General features: G+C 37.5%; 1 protein-coding gene across 1 annotated transcript in view; it reads left to right on the forward strand.

The window, feature by feature from the left end:
• The window catches only part of FHDC1 (FH2 domain containing 1), a 39826-nt gene that overhangs the window by 12739 nt on the left and 5988 nt on the right, over window positions 1-21099 (forward strand). The window contains exons 3-10 of the mRNA XM_070948847.1: window positions 601-700; window positions 9147-9232; window positions 9319-9419; window positions 13289-13359; window positions 13467-13574; window positions 14486-14556; window positions 15097-15214; window positions 19783-19947. Coding sequence (XP_070804948.1) covers window positions 601-700; window positions 9147-9232; window positions 9319-9419; window positions 13289-13359; window positions 13467-13574; window positions 14486-14556; window positions 15097-15214; window positions 19783-19947 — 820 coding nt within the window. The remainder of the gene's footprint in view (window positions 1-600; window positions 701-9146; window positions 9233-9318; window positions 9420-13288; window positions 13360-13466; window positions 13575-14485; window positions 14557-15096; window positions 15215-19782; window positions 19948-21099) is intronic.

Here is a 21099-nt window from a genome sequence, read left to right on the forward strand (position 1 = left end):
AATAGGAATAGGAATAGACTAGACTAGAGTAGAGGAGTGGAGTGGAGTGGAGTGGAGTGGAGTGGAGTGGAGTGGAGTGGAGTGGAGTGGAGTGGAGAGTAGAGTAGAGTAGAGTAGAGTAGAGTAGAGTAGAGTAGAGTAGAGTAGAGTAGAGTAGAGTAGAATAGAATAGAATAGAATAGAATAGAATAGAATAGAATAGAATAGAATAGAATACAGTCATCAAGAATAAAAAGATAAAACACTTAGTGATAGACAATATCACTAATTAATATTTTGATATTAATGACTTTTTACGAACAGTTGTGTTTATTTCAGATAAACTTGCTCAGAGGCAGCTGTACATTTAACTATTGAAAATTGTTTTGGAACATCACATGATATTTTTTTTTAAAAAAAAGATTCTTCTTTCCTCAACAGTGCATCTAGATGTGCTGGGTTTCTTCCCATAATTCCTAACCAGCATTAGATGTACTGGCTAAGAATTCTAAAAACTGAAAAATTGAAGCCCTATGTATAATGTTGATAAAGGCTGTTTTAAAACATAGAAATCGCATGTTCCTAAACTGAAATGTATTTTTATTCTATTGTCTCGTTAAGATCACTTGACTCTATCATTGAAGATCTTCACACTGGAAGAGACTTCTATAGCTCTGAGACCTTACGTGAGCTTCTTAAATTATTGCCAGAAGCTGAGGAGGTAAGAATAGGATTGTCTGCTTTTGAAAACCATTTGGAAACTTCAATTGGATCAGAATGCAACAGCATAGGCAGGGATAGGCATGTCTCAGTATGCCTGTGTGGATACTTCTGCTTTATAAGATGCAATTGATTGCCGGAGCAATTCACTATAAAGCATGACATGGCATTTGGTTAGGTCAGGGGTCTGCAACCTTAAGCACTCAAAGAGCCATTTGGACCCATTTCCCACAAAAATGAAAACACCGGGAGCCACAAAACCTGGGTGGGCATGGCCAACTCGATGTCACTCGCTTCCACCAGTCACATGACCCCCCCCAGCCACGCCTACCCAGCCGGTCATTAGGGCAGAGAACCAGTTGTTAAAAAACACCGGGAACCACAAAACCCTTTTGACATCTCTCTCTCTCCCCCCTCCCTCCCCCAACTCTCTCTGTTTCTCTTTCTGTCTCTCTCTCTCTCTCTGTATCCCTCTGTCTCTGCCCTGGCTACTTCTCCATCCCCTGCTGTCACCCTTACCTTCTCAGGCCAGGCGAGATGTGACTGGGAGGGGAGGGGCCAGCCAGTGGTGGGATCACCCAACAGGGTGCCACAGCAGAAGGCCCATGTGGCTCCGGAGCAGCAGGTTATTGACCCCTGGGTTAGGTTATTTTTGGTACCACCCATCTCTGGTACATGCTGGCAGAGTTGGTATCAACAGAGTCAGGATCCACAAAACTTCTCTGTACTGTCCCAGCACCTGCCCTTTGGATTGTGGTTCTACTTGAGATTTATGTGGCTTCCACCCAGTTTATATACGGTTAGACTTTGAAAGACCTAGTTGTTCTCAAAACATCTTTACTGAATGTGTTTTTGTTTTTATTGTTTATTATACTATGAGTTGCCTACAGTTGGTTTGGAATTAGGTAGCACCTAAATGGCATGAAATAAATAGCAATATAAACCTACAGTTGTATTTCTGGAGAAAGAAGAAAAATGTAAACTCTTAAAATTATAGCATAGAATTAAAAAGAAAATGCACTAGCCATGATATGTTTGTCTTATATAACCAGTTTCACACTTAGTTTTGAAAAGACATTATGTATGTGTTGAAGTACACATTAAGTAATCTTGCTTAGGCAGTTAGCTTAGGTGACAAAATAAAATGCAACCAAAAAAACTCCATCTAAGAAGAACAAGGATCATTTTAGACCAAGAAAGCCTATTTAAAGTACAGAAATGGGAAGACTATTCTGAGCAGAAGAAAAACATTTTTTAAAAAAGTTTCGTAGACTTATCAAGAAATGAGCTCTTTTTTTAAAAAAAAAAAAAGGCGTAGCAGAGTTATAAATACAGTACAAACCAGTGGTGGAATTCAATTTTTTTTACTACAGGTTCTGTGGGTGTGACTTGGTGGGCATGGTGTGGCTTGGTGGGCATGGCAGGGGAAGGATACTGCAAAATCTCCATTCCCACCCCACTCTGGGGCCAGCCATAGGTGGTATTTGCTGGTTTTCCAAACTATTCAAAATTTCTGCTACCGGTTCTCCAGAACCTGTCAGAACCTGCTGAATAGAACCCCTGGTACAAACCATAATAAGGGACAACCAACAGTCTTCAAGACCATGAACAGTAGCTACAAAACAGAAATGAATGGAATCTTTGAGATGTAGAAAAACATCTGAAAAAGCAGTATAATAGCCTTTCTTGTAAATGGGGTGAGGAGGAAGGGGTAGAACTGGAAATATTGCTAAGATAGCATGCTTCGAGGAATGAAGAGATATAAATTTCCCCATTATATCATGGCAGTGAAGATTCTCAGTTTCCCCGTGATAGTTTCATTAGAATGAAACTCTCTCTCTCTCTTTTTCTTCTTACTTTTTATGAAGAAAGAAAAGTTGAAACTGCCATATTTAATTTGAGATATAATAGGAAGGAACACTCAGAAAGAAATATCAGCCAAAATGTTGTAAAAATAAAAACAGAAGATGTATCTGAAAGAAGTATAAAATACTTAAATAGATGCATATATAACATATAATTTCTATATAATACCTCAAAATTATATAACATTTTGGACTTTTGGAATGGTATTTTAAAAGTTGAACTCCCATAAATGTGAAGGGTGCTAGATTGGGTAAAAAAGGTAGCTTAAGAAGTTGGATTGCTAAAACTCTTTTACCATCAGCTGAGACTAATATCAGTATGCAGGGGTGAAATGCTATCAGTTCGTGTGAACCGGTAGTAAAAAATGCTACCAGTTCAGACGAACTGGTATTTTCGACAATCAGCTGTGCCGCGTGATTTATAGCAATAGCAGTAGCACTTAGACTTATATACCGCTTCATAGTGCTTTTACAGCCCTCTCTAAGCGGTTTACAGAGTCAGCATATTGCCCTCAACAATCGGGGTCCTCATTTTACCCACCTCGGAAGGATGGAAGGCTGAGTCAACTTTGAGCCGGTAAGATTTGAACTGCTGAACTGCAGCTAGCAGTCAGCTGAAGTAGCCTGCAGTACTGCACTCTAACCACTGCGCCACTGCTTTCTAGCGAATCTAAATCATGCGGCACAGCTGTTCCCCCCCTCGCTGTTCTACTTACCTTAGAAAACCTCCTTTTTCAGTGCTGCACGGTAGCATCTGTAGTGCGCATGCGTGTGCAGTGTGCATTTGGCACACACCGCATGTGCGCAAAGTGTGTTTGGCATGTGCACAGCATGCATTTGGTGCGCACTGCACATGCGTGCACACAGCAAACCAGTAGCAGACTTTGGAGCATTTCCCCATTGCCAGTATGTGAAGCAGAAGAAAACGCCAATGTGCAAAGAACAAGGATGAGAGAAAACTTCAATTTAGCAAGACTGCAAGTAAATATGTATGGTGTCATGAATGTTTTTCTTTTAACTTAAAATTAACATGCTTGAACTTGAACACATCGTTGCAGATACATTAGAAGTATGAAAGTATCCACCTCGAAATCTCCCTTCAACAACACTTTGTTTTGATACAAATATATATTTTTTAAGTTAAAAATTGAGCAAAGTAAAAACTGGCATGTTAATAATCAAGCTAAGGCTGCTGTTAAGACTCCATATAGGACAAGGCAATTTTTAAAAATCTCAAGGGCCCCCCCAAAAAATTCTTATGTTAACATTTAACTGTATGGTTTTTCTACTCGGTGTCACACTTTTGGAGAAAGCAAGTTTTGTGTAAGGCACCTCACACTTTGCCATAAATCTAAACCACCAGTCTCAAATTTTGCCAGCATTTACTCATAAGACACAGTATATTATTGTACTAAAAAGGAAGTCTCATATTGACCCAGTATTCTACGGAGAATAGGAATGTCTTTTAAAATATAGCATAAAGTCGATATTTAAAAATTTCCTTCTTCCCATTTTAGGCTCAGGGTGGCGGCAAGGTCTCCAACCTTGGCAACTTTAAGACTTGTGGACTTCAACTCCCAGAATTCCTCAGCCAGCTTTGCTGAAGTTGAAGTCCAGAAGTCTTAAAGTTGCCAAGGTTGGAGACCCCTGCTTTAAAGCACAGGAAGGAAGGGTTAGGATAGGAAGGGTTACTAAAAAGTGGCCAGGCAGTTCCCATGGTGATTACATTTGTGAACCATTGTTTATGCACACTACTTAATGTAGTTTACATTGATACAGATTTTTTTATTTAGAGTAGGTCATTGCATTGCCTAGTTTACAGCTTAAATCCTTGAAATATTTCCTATGTTTAAGTAGAAAGCTTGATTCTCTTGTTTCAAGTAGCTGTTCTGTACAGCATCTGCTTAAGTAACAAAGTCTCTTTCATTAATGATCTGTGAAGTTGAGAACTGGGCACTCAATGACTCTTCATCTCCCAGTGGTTTTAAGAAGTACTGAAATTGGCATACAAGAAAGCTGGGAATGTTTAGACGTCAAATACAATGGCTTTGTTCACACACCATGCTAAGTGACATGCACTGTTTCAACAAGGTTGCTAAATAAGCTAGAATTGGGTTTGGAGATGAGGAACATAGTTTTGGGTTGTCTGACCAATTCCTGGTTTCTCCCCACTCTTTTTTTTTTATGGCTGTCTTGCATTACTAGATGACTAGAAGTTTGTTTGGGTGCAAAATCAAACTAGAATGATCCAGGAAATCTCAAACAAGTCATCTTTCTCATAAACAAGCATTATACTAAATCATATTTGCAATAGATATACCTCTTACTTATGGTTGTTATGATGTTTGAATCTGGTCATTGGATTTACTCAACAAATCATAGTGAAAACAAACCTTGATTTGCCTGATATGTGAATTCAACCATATCAGTTGAACATGCTGAACTCCCACAGTTATTCTTCTATCAATAATAAACAATATTAAATAGTCGTGTAATACAGGGTATTAGTGAAACAAAGAAGTTAGATTGTATTGTACTGAACGACAGAACATAGAAACTCTTTGAACGTGACATAATCTTGTACTATTTAAGTAAAGATCTATGGGCTGTTTCAAAATTCTCCCCTCCCTTTAGACTACTATTTACCTTCCTGGCTGATCTATCTTAATGTTTCAGTCATACTTCCTATGCTAAACAACATACAAAGTAAAAGTTAGAAAAGAGTAGGATTACACTTTTCTTAATTCAGAGAGTAAAGAGAAAAATGCCTGTTTGAAAATCATTAAATTCTACCTGGCATGTATTTTCATATCTTTAATGATGAACGTGCTATATTCCAAAGACTTAACTTACATATTACATGTATAATATGATTGTAACTGTGGATGGTTCCAATGCTGTTTCAATAATATATGGATTTTTATATGACAGTAGATGCTACATCAATATCACGAGCTAAAAATGAAGTGCAAATTTGTTTTGTGATATACGCAACATCTTTGAAAAGCTTCAGTGTTTTGCTGAAGTTTTATAAAGCAAATATGGATTTGACTTCAAACACTTGCAGGAAAGGAAGTGTTGCTACAAAGTTGCTGCAGCTTTGAAAATATTTTTAAAAATAATATTTAGAAGTATTAGATGCATACTTTTTTGAATAAAGATTTTTGTGTATTGGCAATTAAGTATAGGCTCTATACAGTATTTAATTATTTAAATGTATTGGCCAGTCATTTCCAGTGAACTCTGAGCTGTGCACAAAACGAAGGCATAACAATTGCTGAAAATATTAACAGAGACAGCCCTGTCTACCATGCTCTAGTAACAAAATCCATGAAACAAAACACAGGCAATTAAACAAATAACAAAAGGTAACTAATGCCCTTGAAGCTCTTGCTTGACTGCAGCAGGATCATCTTGAAGTAGTTCTCTCTTTTCTTGTAACACTCCAAATGTTCACAGCTTTAGAAATCCTCATTACATGCACAAAATGTATATGGTGAAACTGGTTTGTGTGTAAAGAGCTGTAGAAGAATGAAAATTGATAATATTTTGTTTCATACCTGCACCTTACACCTTTTGAAATGTTCTTGCTATGGAGGTGCACGCTGTGGTAAAAATAGTGAACCTTTTGGAACTATCCATAATCTGTCAGGACTGTGACCTGCAGTTTCATTAGAGCTTTATCTAAGCCCAATTAATAGATAAAGAGAGGATTAAAGAAATAATACTCAAACATTGTAGTGTGTCATGTCTTCATTGACAGATTCAGGCTTTGTTGAAAGAAGTATATGAAGCCCTAGGATAATCAGCTCTCTTAGGGCGACAAGTTCAGTCAACTGTTCTGATCAACCAGATATCAATCAAGTGTCATAGGTAATCCAAGGCCTCCGTCAATCCACTATCAGGAAAATAGTACATAGATGGACAAAATACAACACCTTCCCCAAATGTTAAGAGCCTGTAGTACAGTGGACTAAAGCACTGCTATTAACAGATTAACATCTGCTGCTTGCAATTACTACAAGTTCAAATCTCACCAGGCTCAAGGTCGACTCAGCCTTCCATCCTTTCAAAGGTAGGTAAAATGAGGACCCGGATTGTGGGGGCAATAAGCTGACTTTGTATAAATATACAAAAGTATGAAGGCTATTGCTTAACGCATTGTAAGCCGCCCTGAGTCTCCGGATAAGGGCGGCATATAATTTTTTTTTCTTTAAAAAGGTCATCCAACAAAATCACCCCATGTTCAATACTCTAAATAATTCTAAGGTCATAGGGTCCGTAGGATACGTCTGTATTATATGATATTAATGGCCACAAGGAAAACACTGCAATGGTGAGCATGGCAGGTACCACTATTGTCCAGAAAGCATGTTGTTACACATTTTAAACTTACCAGAGATCAGTAGGCCTTTGGAACAACACTCTGTTCCAGATGAGATGAAAGTGAGATGTTTTGACACTAATGAAAAAATATTATATTTGGGGGGAAAATAAATACTGGTTTCCAGCTAAAGAACTCACCTCAGCTATGAAGCATTGCAGTGAGAGTGTTTTGGGTTGTTTGGAATTTAAATGGCTCACAGTCTTTGAGGAAACAGCAAATTCTACAAGGGAGCATCTAGATCAGTGAGCTGAAGCTTAAATGAATCTAGGTCATGTAATATGACAGCAGTCCTGAACACCCAAGTAAATCTTATTACACAGTGGTTAAAACAGAATAAATTTCTCCTTTTGAAATGGCTGAATCAAATATCTGATCTTGACCCAAATGAAATACACACATCAGGGGTGTTAAAGTAGATTTCATTGAGGGCCACATCAGGGTTCTGTTTGACCTTGGGGGGGCAGATGTGTGCGGCCAGAGAGAGAGTGTGTGGCTACCCCAATGTCACTCCTGTCGGGGGCACCTGTGGTGGCCCAAGCGCTCTACCAGTGAAAACAGACTCCCAAGCTCCGTTTTCAACTGCCACGGCCTCCTGCAACTCTCTGCCAGTGAAAACATACGCAGCCCTCCCGAGCTACGTTTTCACTGGCAGAGGGTTGCAGGAGGCCATGGCAGCCGAAAACGGAGCTTGGGAGCCTGTTTTCACTGTCAGAAGCACCGCAGGCCGGTCCTTTGTTGCTTCCAGGGCAGCTCTGTGGGCCAGATCTAAGTACCCTAATGGCCAGATCCGGCCCCGAGGTCTTGAGTTTGACACCCCTGACATACATTGTGACATGACCCAAAGGGAGAGATTCATGTAAAACAATCTTGCTTTAACTTAATGAGTTAAAGCAGTTCTGTAGTGGGAAATGGATCAAAATACCTCTAACTGCTAACTGGTGATAGGGATTGTAGAAAGGTTCACAACTTTCATCACTGTTGTCAGTTGCAGCTGTAATTTTACTTCACAAAAATGATAACCTTGTTTTTAGCAAGTGCATTGTTTTTACAGTGCCATAGATGTAGAGAATCTGTATATTCAGATGAGTGTCATAAATACTTACACATAATATGTTTACATTCATTTACATAGTATGTGGGAGTGATTTTGTTATTGTCTCTGTGGCATAGTAATTGTTAATTGCTACAGAATTTTTTTAATGTGCTGTAAATTTAGAAATATCTTTAATCCAGATAGTTTTCTTCAATCTGATGTTCTTTAAATGTTTGAATTACAAATCCCATTATTTGTAATATGTTTCAGGCAAATACCGTGGTGTATGACAGATCTTCCTTTAAATGGCTAGCAATACCTATTGAGTAAAGCCACCTGCAAATTGTGGAATTTTATTTGGTTTAAAAATAGTTTTCTCTTCATGTTAAACCCACCCTTAGACTCTAAACTATGTTAAGGGAAAGAAATCCTTAATGAAGGAAACATCTCATTTGAATAGAGGCCAAGAATTGCCCTCCTAAAGGAGAAACATAGAGAGAGAAATGAGACCCAACTTGTTTTTTAATTATTTATGTGCTAATGAGTTGGCAAGCTGTCATGCTATTTCATAGCATTAAATGCTGCTAACCTCCAGGTGTACGTACATTATTCTGCATTTGGGCAAAGATTTTGAAGACTGCTCTATATCTGATGTTTACTAAACAAAATTTTTCAGTGATTATAAGAAGTCAAATTAATTTATTTATTGTGAAAAAGCAGGCTGTTTTTTTCCTAGAAGGACAGTTGCTTGTTTTGAACTTTTACACAATAATATTTTCATAGATTTGGAGACATAATATTGGTGAATGCTATCATCATTTGCAACAATATTAAACAAAGCATCCTGAGCTGGAATTAGATGTTACAGGAAAATGTGGGAAGCAACCATCTGATACATCACCTCTTTTTTCTGCCCTGGAAACTTCTTCACAAAAAATGTAGACATGCTATCATTTCTTTTCCCCTTAACAATAGACGAGGTTTAAATAATAGTATCTCATAACATATATTTCAATCCAAATATTAAATAGTGTGGAGATGGCATATACTATTTTCATATTAACTTCAAAATAATTTTTTTACTGTGGTGACTCTTAAATTCACTGTTTAAAATTTTGCTTTGATTCTGATCTATTTATTTTCTTTATTCTGCACCCCCTAGGTAAAGAAATTAAAGGATTTCAGTGGCGATCTATCAAAACTATGTCAAGCAGATTCATTTATGTATATGCTAATCCAGGTGCCAAAGTAAGGAAATGTTCAATCCTTGTTATTCACCCTAAATTCATTATTTCTTGCATCGCAATTCTAAAATTTATTTTGTTTATTTTCAGCTATTCCCTGCGCATTGAAGCAATGGTGTTAAAAAAAGAATTTTCTCCATCATGTACTTCACTGCAGAAAAACATGACAATTATAAAAATGGCTACAAAGGGTAATTAAACATGCTGCAGCATGCATTAGGATCTTGTTTTTCTTAGCAGGTTAATCAACTAACTAGAGAGATGAGATCTGGAATTTCAGGTACCTATTAGCTATTTAAAGAAGGAAGCTAGCTCTGACACATTCCATAAGGGTGTGTGTCGCCATGTACATATGTTATCAATCAAGTGTGTATGTTTGTGTATAACAATTTTTGATGTATTCTGAAGTTGATAGAATCATTTCCCCCTTTTTCTATTTTCCTGTATTCTGATTTTGCTTTTCTTAACATCATATAATTTTCTTTTCCAAAACTTTGCATAACAGTGAGTTTTCTAATAATCTTATTAAATCTTGGGAACAGCACAAATGTGCGTTCATTTTTCCTTTATGCATTATTCATTGTTGTAATGCTATTATGTCTGAGTAATGGTGCTTAATTTATCGAAATGAAAATCATTGTGTTGTGCAGATAGGTAGTCACTGGTTTTAGACCAGGGATGGCTAACCTTTTTGCCATCGCGTGCCAAAAGCGGGGGGAATGCAGTGGGGTCACACACATGTGTGCCCACATCCATAATTCTATGCGCCCCGCCCCCCGTGCTCCCCCCATTTTTGGCACATGATGGCCCGGTGGGCCCGTTTTTTGTTTTCCCCAGGCTCCAGAGCCTTTCTAGGAGTCTGGGGACGGCAAAAACCGCGTTCCCCACCTCCCCAGAGGCCCTTCAGAGGCCGGAAACAGTGTGTTTCCTGACTTCTGGTGGGCCTAGAAGGCCCGAAAATCAGCTGGCTGGCACATGCATGGGTGCCGGAGCTGAGCTCGCGTATCCACTGATATGGCTCCACGTGCCACAGATTCGCCATCACGGTTTTAGACCAATACTAAAGCTACAGTACGTTTAGTCATGGTTTATTGAATAACTTTATGACATGACTTCCTAGTGCTGATAGTGAATAACTTAAAAGAAGCTGGATTCCCAAAAAACTAAACTATAGTTTGCAAATCACAGCGATTGCCAAATCTTGCACCATATAAATCACAGTATGAATTAGAAAAATATATGAAACCACCCATTGATTCTTAAGATCTAATCGTGTTGCATTTCTCTGATCTTTGATGCTGATTGGCAAAAATACTTACCCTGGCTTAAATCTGTTGTGCTACTTGGACATTTATTGGGCTGAGGAATGATTCTGTCTGACCATTAGCTATGCAGGAACATCTAAATACATAGGGGTTCCTCGGGTTACTCTAGTTAATCAGCCTCTGGCATTTTCCAATATGTTGGTCCTTGACTATAAAATATGTAATTTCACTCAGAGTAGAACTTTCCCATTAGCAGTTGGCCCTCTTGACATCTGACCTAAAAGGACTGTGGTGTGCCATAATTCATTTTTCCTTCTGCATATCCCTTCATACATGGAACTCATTGTAACCCAGATTGATGAACATTATTATAGGGGAATAAATATTTAATCCAGGGAAATAATATTTTAGATGTTGTTTTCCACACATCTACTTAAAAGGAGCATTTGCACAAATTGAGACAAATTCAGTTTGGAATTTCTAATTATGGCATATTTCTTTACAAAGCTAAGGACTAGTATATATTATGCAAAACTTTGATGTTAGATGAACAATTTGTGTTTCCATTTTTCCATTATTCATTTTAGCCTAATGTATGAGATTACTATGAAGGAATACAGTACAAACAGTCTGAATTTTTTTGAAGTGGGAAAGCCTTACATTTTCTCTTACTCATGACCAGAACAACACAATATTATTGTAACTTGAAGACTGATTTGTAAAATGTAATGGCCCTGTCTTGTAAAATACACTAATTGATACTTTCTAGTTACTAGATTTTCTTTCAGGTTTCCAACACATGGCCCATTTTTCACATCCTTTTATAGTTTCCGGTCAGTTTGATTTGCAATGTAGGTGGTTACATTTCAAGTTCTGCCCAAAATCTTTTAATCCATGCCACAGATGAAAAGCACTTCACAAACAAAACAGTGGCTGGTGAACTGGTGCAACTTGCTACACTTACCTGAACCTTACTTCTTTCAATGAGGATTATCAAATTGTGGCAGTTTTAAGATTTTTAGTTTAGGTGAATTCAAGGTGTTGTATTCACCTTTAAAGCCCTTCATCACATGAGACCACCGTATTTGAGGAAGTGTCTTGCCCAATTTATGGCTACCTTGGAAACATATAGGTAATTCCAAAGAAAAGGGTGCTAAATTATAATTATTTAAATTTATTATTTTTTAAATGTATTAGCACCCTTCTCCAGTGTACTCTAGGGGTTTACTAAACTAAATATAATTAAAATGAAATGAAAACCAGCAAAAACATTAAGTTAACAGTCAGTCCAGATTAAAATATTCTTCTAACAAAAGCATCAGCTCAGCTCAGGAACCAAAGCCAGGTTTTTAAGGCTTTCTGGAGCCCCATATGAGAGGGTGCCACCCTAATTTCTAGAAGGGGGATGTTCCAGAGGGTGGAGGCTGCAACAGAGAAGGTATGCTGCTTCCTAGGATTACCAAGATGGAAGTACTTGATACAGGAGACCTGGAGTCCACCCACTCTGATGGGAATGTACTGGGCAGGCAGAAACAATTGGAGATAAGCATTCTGTCAGGTATATAGGCCCTATGCATACAAGGCTTTATAGGTAATAACCAGCACCTTGGATTGCTCTTAGAAGCCAAACACCAGCAAGTGCAGCTTACATAACAGTGACAACACATGGGCACATTGAAGGGCACTGCTTGCACCACTGCATCTTGGTGCTTCTGGTTGATCTTTAAGGGCAACCTCATCTAGAATACACTCCAATAATCCAGGCGTGGGAAATGATTATGGCACGAATGATTTTCTGATAGTTCTCCTAATTGAGGAAAGGGATCAACTGTGCAAAGGCCCTCCTGACCACAGCTGCCACTTGTTCTTTGAGCAGTAGCTGTTCATCCAGGACCTCTGAGTTGCACACCAGTATTGAGTGGGGAAATGCAGCTCCATCCAAGACCCAATATCCTTGACGTAGGGGGGTCCAAACAACCACAGCTGCTCAGCCCTGTTAGGACTGAACTGAAATCTGTTCTACCCCATACAGACCTTAACAGCTTCCAGACCCTGGGTCAAGGTATTGAATGCTTCACCTCTGCTATTCAGGGGTTGAAATGTAGAACTGGGTATTATTACCATACATACTAATGATACCACACCCTGAACTGGTGGAAGACCTCATCCAGTTTCATGTAAATGTTGAAAAGAAAAAAGGAGAACATTGAGCCATGACACGAGGGTCCTTGAAGAATGTGTGTCTCCCATTTTTCTACCATCCAACAACTGCTGTTGAAGGAGATGAACCACTAGAGCACAGTGCTTCCCAATCCCAACTCCCACACCGAGTTTAAAAAAATACTGTGGTCACAGTATCACACCTTCCAATACCCCCACCCACTCCCAAATTCTCATATTTAGAAGACCCTATTAAATGGCATAAGCTGTAGCAAAGAAGATGGAGCCTAAAAGTTTTGCTTTCCTTGTCTGCTGTGCAGAGGTCCATCCTATAGAGTACAACTTCAGAGTTCAGAAGAAACTTTAAAGAAAAACTATTAGCCAAGGATCGACCAAAGAAGGCAGCTGATAAGGTTTTCCTTAGCTCCAGCTAAAAAAATTATTTGTTTATTATATTTATTTTTGCCCAAGAATTAGATTTATATCCCCTCCCTAAATTAAGCTCTACACTTTTACTTTTAGCATAGCTTCCTCTAAGAAAAATAAGATAAATAGAATGTGCAAAGTATAGATATTTTTTTTTTTGCTTCCTAAACAAATGCCCATTGGATAATACTTCTTGTGCCTTTTTCTAGAGCTGATGTGCTGTGAAGAGTTGCATGCCATATTGCACTTGGTGCTTCAAGCTGGGAATATTATGAATGCAGTAAGTGGATTAGCCTCTTTGCAGATGGCGAGTAGGGCAAAGAATTTCAAGCATTGTGGATTGACTTCCCATATCTCTTCTGCCTCCCCCTCCGCTCTTCTGCATAGGGAGGCTGCGCTGGCAATGCAGTTGGCTTCAAGCTATCCTCATTACTCAAGTTGGCAGATACAAAAGCAAACAAGCCTGGGATGAATCTGCTTCATTTTGTTGCTTTGGTATGTAAATTGCCATTTCTGAGATAACAAACTATAGACAACTAAGCAGAAGGAATAGGTAATGGATAGGATATTATTATGGGACAGATAGGGGCTGCAGAATCGAGGAGCAAATTGTTTTTCCTAATCCTTGCTCAGTTTGTTATATGCTCCTGAGAATCTAAAATTTAGTATTCGTTTTAGTGATTTTGTTAATTTTTCCCTGCACACTGGTTTAACAGCTAATTTGAAGTATCCAGAGGGAAGACAAAAAAGAGATTAAGCAGGAAATGTTGTACAGACAGTCCTCAATTTACAATAGTTAATTTAATGAAATTACAACGGCGCTGAAAAAAGCGACTTATGACATTTTTCATACTTACAACCATTGCAGCAATCTCATAGTCACGCAATCAGAATTCAGACGCTTGGCAACTAACTCATATTTATGACGGCTGTAGTGTCGGGGGGGGGTCACATGATCATCTTTTGCAGCCTTCTGATAAGCAAAGTCAATGGGGAAGCCAGGTTCCCCGTAACAGCTGCAGTGATTCACTTAACAACTGTTGCAAGAAAGGTCTTAAAAGGGGGCAAAATTCACTTAACTAAGCAACAGAAATTTTGGGCTCAACTGTGGTCGTAAGTCCAAATACAGGACTACCTGTTTTCGTTTTCAGAAAAGGCATTAGTATGCGGCCTTTATCTAATGGTCTTCCCTACTGCAAAATGATTGTATTCAGTGGTAAACTATACTCAGTCTTTCTAACAATGTCCACAATTAAGATCGAACCTCATCAGTTTTCTTAAATGAGGTTTTGAAATACACAGTCTCCAGGTTTAAAGCAGGAAACCTCTTAACTGCCGTGGTGAAACATTCACATTGATTGCTGTTGAATGAAACGAAATGTTACTGGGGGTTTTGTCTATTTCAGGAAGCCCAAAAGAAAGATAAAGTTCTTCTAACCTTTTCAGAAAAATTACACCATGTTCATGAAGCAGCAAGGTAAGTAAGAAAACTGTAAACATTGGGTTATTTTCTTCACGGAGCATTTAAATTGGTATGCAGAGTTTGGGCATGAAAATTTGAGTTCTAAGAAAATATTTCCTATAGATTGTTTTCATTTTCACAGCAAAAAGAATGATATATGCAGCTTCTCTGTTTAGAGGTTGAATGCAGCGATTTTTAAGGGGGCTTTTTGTGGCAGTTAACTTACTAAAGCTTACTGAGTTATACTTATAAACCAATTGAATGGACTGATTAAAGTTAGGTTTAGTGTAACAATCATATTATTTAACAGCTTGCCATCACTGTATCCTTCCACTTAAGAATCAGAATCGTAACACTCCTATTACATTGATGCAAATACATTGATTTGTGTTGTGAACGTCATGGTGCAACTTAATGTTGACTGATGATTTGCTTAATTAGATTCTGTCTGTTCACTAATGTGTCCTATTAGCAAATAGTATGTTTTAAGTTGTTCACATTTCAATGGAGAAGTGCTCTTTTCCAAAGTAGACTGAAATTACTGTTTTTCTGCAGGATATCCCTAGAAAATATTGAAACTGAACTTCACTCCCTGTCATCAAAGACAAAATCTTTAAAGGATAGTATTCGCCGGGACACAGAACTCTTTCGGCAGATGGAAGGATTCCTTCAGGTTTGTCAGAGATGCTTGATATGTCTGTTCTTTATACATGTATATATTGAGTTGCATAATTTAAATTCAATTGGTGCGCTTAACAGATAATAAACCCCTTGTTTCTCTTAAAAACTCTTTTCAGTGATAACCTTGCTAAAATTCTGTAGGCATTTTAAGAGGTTGCTTTTCACAGTCAAAGCGACTTAATTGTTAATTGTTGTCCTGCAAGGGTATGCTTTCTTAATTTGTGTGAAATGGTTGTGTCAAGTGCCTATTATTCAAGCAGTGCTAACTGGTTGATCAATGGTATTTCCTGCCCACCCACTTTCCTCTGCTTGCGGAAAAAATAATGCTTTAAAAAGGCTTCTTTTCTTAACAAATATTACCACTTCAGTATGGAAGCTGATGGTTGTTGTTTTTTTCAGTAGCTTTGAGCTGATGTAGTCTGAAACTCAGTAGAAACATTTAATTGCACCACTGTTTCAATTTGATGAAAGCCAAGTAGTATAATGCTTAAGGCAATTGAACCTATCCGTTTGCCTTTATACTGGTGATCAAAGCATTCTTTCCTACAATCTCAGATTTTATTTGTTAAAAGTTCTTCCATTATAGACTATCTTAAACATCCTGGTTTTTAAAAGTCTGCTTAGTATTTTATTCATTATTTCTATAGAAAGGACAGAATAGTTGAACAACAGGAATTAGCGTCTTATTGGTTTTCTAAATTAGTAATTAGAGTAATGCTACCCTAATGTGTCTCAGATAAGATGTTGCTTTTCTAATATTCATTAGTATACTCTAATCAGTCTGATGTCCTACTGGATTTTATAAACTCAAGAATTTTTACAATTGACATCATGCTTCTCAGATTAGTCTTATAAAATGAGGCTTTCTGAGATAAAGAATTAATTTACTTCTAGGAGAATGAAGCACTGATTTTAGTCTATAACTTTTTATGAATAGCATTTTTATGAATGCTTTGTTTTGCTGTTTTATGAATAATAGCTACTAAAACTATTAACATTTACATTGGATAGGGTTGACTCTTATGTGTCTTTTCTGTCCTTCATATAATTTAATTTGTTGCTTACAATGTTCATATATGTAAGGCAAAACCTACTTAGAGCCTTTGTCTTAATTAAGATCCCATGTTATCTAGTGATATTATAGTTAGGGACATAATTTTATGACCATTTTACTGTAGTTGTTAAGTGAATCCAGCTTTCCCAATTGACGTTGCTTCTTGGCAAAGGGACTCAGAGAAGGTTGCAGAATCATGACCTCATGCCCACAAGATGTTGCAATCATCATAAATGTGAATCAGTTGCCAAGCATTCAAATTGTGACTATAGGGTTATGCAACCGTTGTAACTGAGAACAGGTCATAACTAACTTTTTCTGAGGTTGTAATTATTTGAATTGTCATTCATGAATGGCCATAAGTCGAAGACCACCTGTAGTTAATTGAAACACCCATTGTTGTGTAGGTCCAATAAGAGGCCAAATTCACGTCTTTGATGGTATTTACATTATGTTAGTTTCACATAACACATTAAATATACACATTAAGTAAAGTTTCTGAAAGTATTCTAAATTATATGAGAAAGTAAAATTTTAAAAAGTTGACAATACTTATTATTACAGAGTAGATAAATGGAAAATGATTTAGAGTGAAGTTTGGTTTTATCAAATCAATGGTTTGCAACTTTCCCTGCTTCCCTTTCCAAAAAGCAGTCAATTGGGAAAGCTGGATTCACTTAACAATTGCAGAATTAGATCCCCAAGTATAATATCACACTATTGTTGGAAGAAATCTCCTTCTGGTTCTGCTCCAAGTGGGGAAAAAGATACTGGAAACATGGAGACTGCTTGGAAAGATGGTTTAATGGTGGACAGGATCACATGGCTTGAGTTCCTGAACAGAAAAGGGCAGATACAGTAAATCCTCGGGTTTTTATGCTCTCTCTGGCTTTGCATTTCTTGGGGCCCCGAAAGAGTATCCTGATTGGTTGTCAGATTCCCAGGGGGTGGGGGTCTTAGCTAGCCTTGTGGCTGATGGTCACATGTGCTTCCCAGGTCACATGTGGTGAGTTGTGGTTGCTAGATGGGGCCCATTGTGTTAGTTTCTGTTGCTATTGTGTTGCAAATGTCCTTTGACAAAGGATTGGGTTTTCTGCCTCTGGTCCATTAACAAAGGGTGGGGGGGCAGGAAGGTGGGAGCTGCTTTGTCTGTAAAATACGCTTCTCCATTTCTCATCCAGGGAAATATAATATTCTGCCTTTTTAATATTTCCCAAAATATTTCATTCTTCTAGGAAAGGGGTGGGTGCTAACCTCCTACATTATAATATCACTAAATGCATGAGATCTTAAAACAAAAGCTTTAAGTAGGCATTACCATCTAGATCTGAACATTGTAAGCAACAAATGCAATTATATGAAGCACAGAAAAGATACATAAGTGTCAAACCTATCCAAACTGACAATTTATGGTTTAGCCTTTGAATATTAGATATTATAGTTTACATTGATGACAGCTGCCAACTGTCATTACATACTGCTGTACTTCATTGGTAATAGTTATTATTATTATTATTACAAATGATTTTGTATCACCTATTCAGTATTGAGAAATGTTTAAGTTTTCCTAATGTCCTTGTTAATCTTCTGTTGGCATCCTGAGTTTGACGTGTAGCTGATAAGAATTTGATCCCTGAATTGAAGAAACATTTACCTTTGCAAAGCAGCTTCTTTGCCCGCACAAAAGTGTGAATCACTAAGTAATTCAGGCAAAGCAAAGGGCATCAAGTCTCTTTATAAAGTAGAGAAAGAAATGAAGCATACTGTATATTATATGTAATATGTCAGAAAGCAAATGATCAAACAATAAAAGAGATTGATTACATGTGAGACTTGAACAATAGAAAATGTTGATTCTAGATAACATTTCAAAGCAAATTTATGGGTTACGTTATTCTTTTCCAGCCGACTTTGTATCTTTCTTAAAATTTGAAAGTGTATTCAAGGACTTTCAGAATACACTATTGTTTAGTACTGAAAAGACGAGTTTTTGCATACAAAAATAAATTGCCTTGACCCAGAAGAAAAATACATGTTTTCCTGATGTTAAAAAGAGGCCTAGACTGCCATATTAAAGGTGCTAATACTACCTTTTAAAATGCTAATACTGAAGCCTAAAATTTGAGGCAACAGACATATAATTTTCATATTAATTTTAATTAGACTAATTCCAGGTTTGGGTCTCCCTTTATTTTAAAAATGCATCTAATATAATCTTTCCTAAAAATGCTGAATGAATAACTTGATTTAAAAATCTACTCATTGTGACTCATAAACAACCTAATAAGAAAGGTGGAGCCAATTTTTCATACTCTTTCTTTAGGTTATCTTCATAACTGCTTTGCTGAGTGAAATAGCATTTTTTTCCTTTTTGGATAACTGATGACTTTAAGATAATCTACCTTTCTTAGAACAGCATTTATATATCTCCATGCCTTTTAACCTTCAGGCTTTCCCTTTCATTTTGTAAGCAATCCCTAGTGCTGCATAATGGGCTGAGCTCCTGTTACTTGTCCCAGCTTCTGCCAACCTAGCAGTTTGAAAACGCGTGAAAAATGCAAGGGACATTTGGTGGGAAAGTAACAGCTTTCCGTGCGCCTTTGGCATTTAGTCATGCCGGCCACATGACCACGGAGACATCTTCAGACAGCGCTGTCTCTTCAGCTTTGAAACGGAGATGAGTACCGCCCCCTAGAGTCGGGAACAACTAGCACATATGTGCGAGGGGAACCTTTACCTTTACTTTACCTTCATCAAATATCTGTTACTGGTTGTCTGTTAAATTGGATCTGCGTTTGAAACCCAGTGTTCCAAAGGGCTCTATTAATCACAAGAACAGATGCTGAAGCTCTTGATACATAGAGGAGGATATTGTCTGCTTATATCCTCAGGGATAATTTCAGATGAGATTTCATGGTTGGATATCTTGTGCATCATTGTCGATGAAATGAAATATTTGCCAGGAAAATAATGAGCATGTACTATATTCCATTTCTTTCATAGATAAATATTCTGTAACGGAATACTAGTGCTTTCAATCAATAATTAAAATTATTTATATGGCAAGATACAATATATTTATTTCACACGTTTATTGCTTATTTCGGTGTTTAGGAGTTTTCTCCCTTTATCATTTCACTGAACTGAGGGGAGCGGGAAGACAGCTCTTTAGGGATCTGTGTTGTGTGAAGAGAAGTATAATATGTTTGATTAATTTCTGAATGTTGAATACTGTTGAATACGGAAAAGTGATATTATTGCCCATAAAGTGCCCACTTACTCTACTACTGTTTTGTATAAACTTGTATTGCAGGTTTGTGCCATACTTTAAAAAAAAAAAAAACCCTGCAAAACCTGTTTGACTGGCAGGATAAAAAGTTATATCTAGACCAAGGTGACCACAGCAACTGTTGTGCCAATGCTATAATTTGGTTCTGAAATTAGCAACTGCATGCATAGCACGTAAGAAATAATCATTAATCGATGTATTTTGTTTTTATTTAAAGTTTGCTATTAAAGAATTAAAAGAACTCGACCATTGGAAACGAGAGCTGATGAAAGAAGCACACGCCCTTATAGACTTTTTGTGTGAAGACAAAGAAACTATGAAACTGGAAGAATGCTTTCAGATCTTTCGAGATTTTTGTTTAAGATTCAACAAAGCTGTTAAGGTAATAAGAACTCCAAAACTCAGAAATATCTATTGGCCTTAAGTGATCATGCTGCTTTATTACTAGGTGATCTCGGGCGATCCTTTGAGTCAAATAATGCATGACACCCTTTGGAGCTACCAAGGAACCATGTTCTCTGTTCTCTCGTCCGTCTTTGCCTGCCCTGTCCTGATTTGTACTTCTTACCCTTGCCAAATTCCTGAAAGAGCTATTTCTGCAAAACTCAAGATCATAAAGTTCTTGGAGTACATAATACTTATGTGTCCATACAAATATATGCGGCTATGATTATGGTTCCTGACAAAACCCCTCAGATGCATGGGAATAATGTGTATTTTATAAAGTATTGTTACCCTTTATTCATTCATTTATTAATTTATATTGCCACCCAATCATGAAAACCATACACAGATTAAAAACAACATCTTTTTTAAAAAAACAAAACATATTGCACATGAGGTAATTTCATCCATCCAAAGCAGGGGGAAAAAAACCCAGACAATCTTTGGCTGAAATGGTATAAGATTTCCTCCAAAGTTGCTTCCAACTCTGGTTATTCTGTTATTCAATCACAAAAACTCCCTACTTAGTTCCTGGAAGAAAAGCCAGGTATTCATGGCTTTCCAAAAGGATTGTGGCCATCTGGATGTCTTGAGTGAAGCTGTGCCTTGCAGTACATGCAACAGTAAACAAGTAAACAGTAAACATCTTACATGATGGGACCTGGAGCATGCCAACCCTATCAAATCTTATCAGACAGGCAAAAGTAATTGGAGAAAGGCATTGTAAGTCACAATCAACACCTTCAAACACAGGCTGGAAGTATATGATAACCAGCAGGTCATGGAATATTATATAGAGTAGAAAATAGAAAGTAGAATAGAACGGAATAGAACAGAACAGAACAGAACAGGACAGAACAGGACAGAACAGGACAGAAGAGTTGGAAGGAACTTTGGAGTCTTCTAATCCAACCCCATTCAAGAAACTCTATACCACTTCGGACAAATGCTTGTCCAATTTCTTCTTAAAACCTTCCAGTGTTAGAGCATTCACAACTTCTGAAGCCAAGTTGTTCCACTGGTCCATTGTTCTAACTGTCAGGAAATTTCTTCGTAGTTCTAGGTTGATTGTCTCCTTGATTAGTTTCCA

Source organism: Pituophis catenifer, unplaced genomic scaffold (genome assembly GCF_029215685.1).
Source record: "Pituophis catenifer annectens isolate HBS135680 unplaced genomic scaffold, rPitCat1.0.hap2 SCAF_8, whole genome shotgun sequence".
Taxonomy (NCBI): Eukaryota; Metazoa; Chordata; class Lepidosauria; order Squamata; family Colubridae; genus Pituophis; species Pituophis catenifer.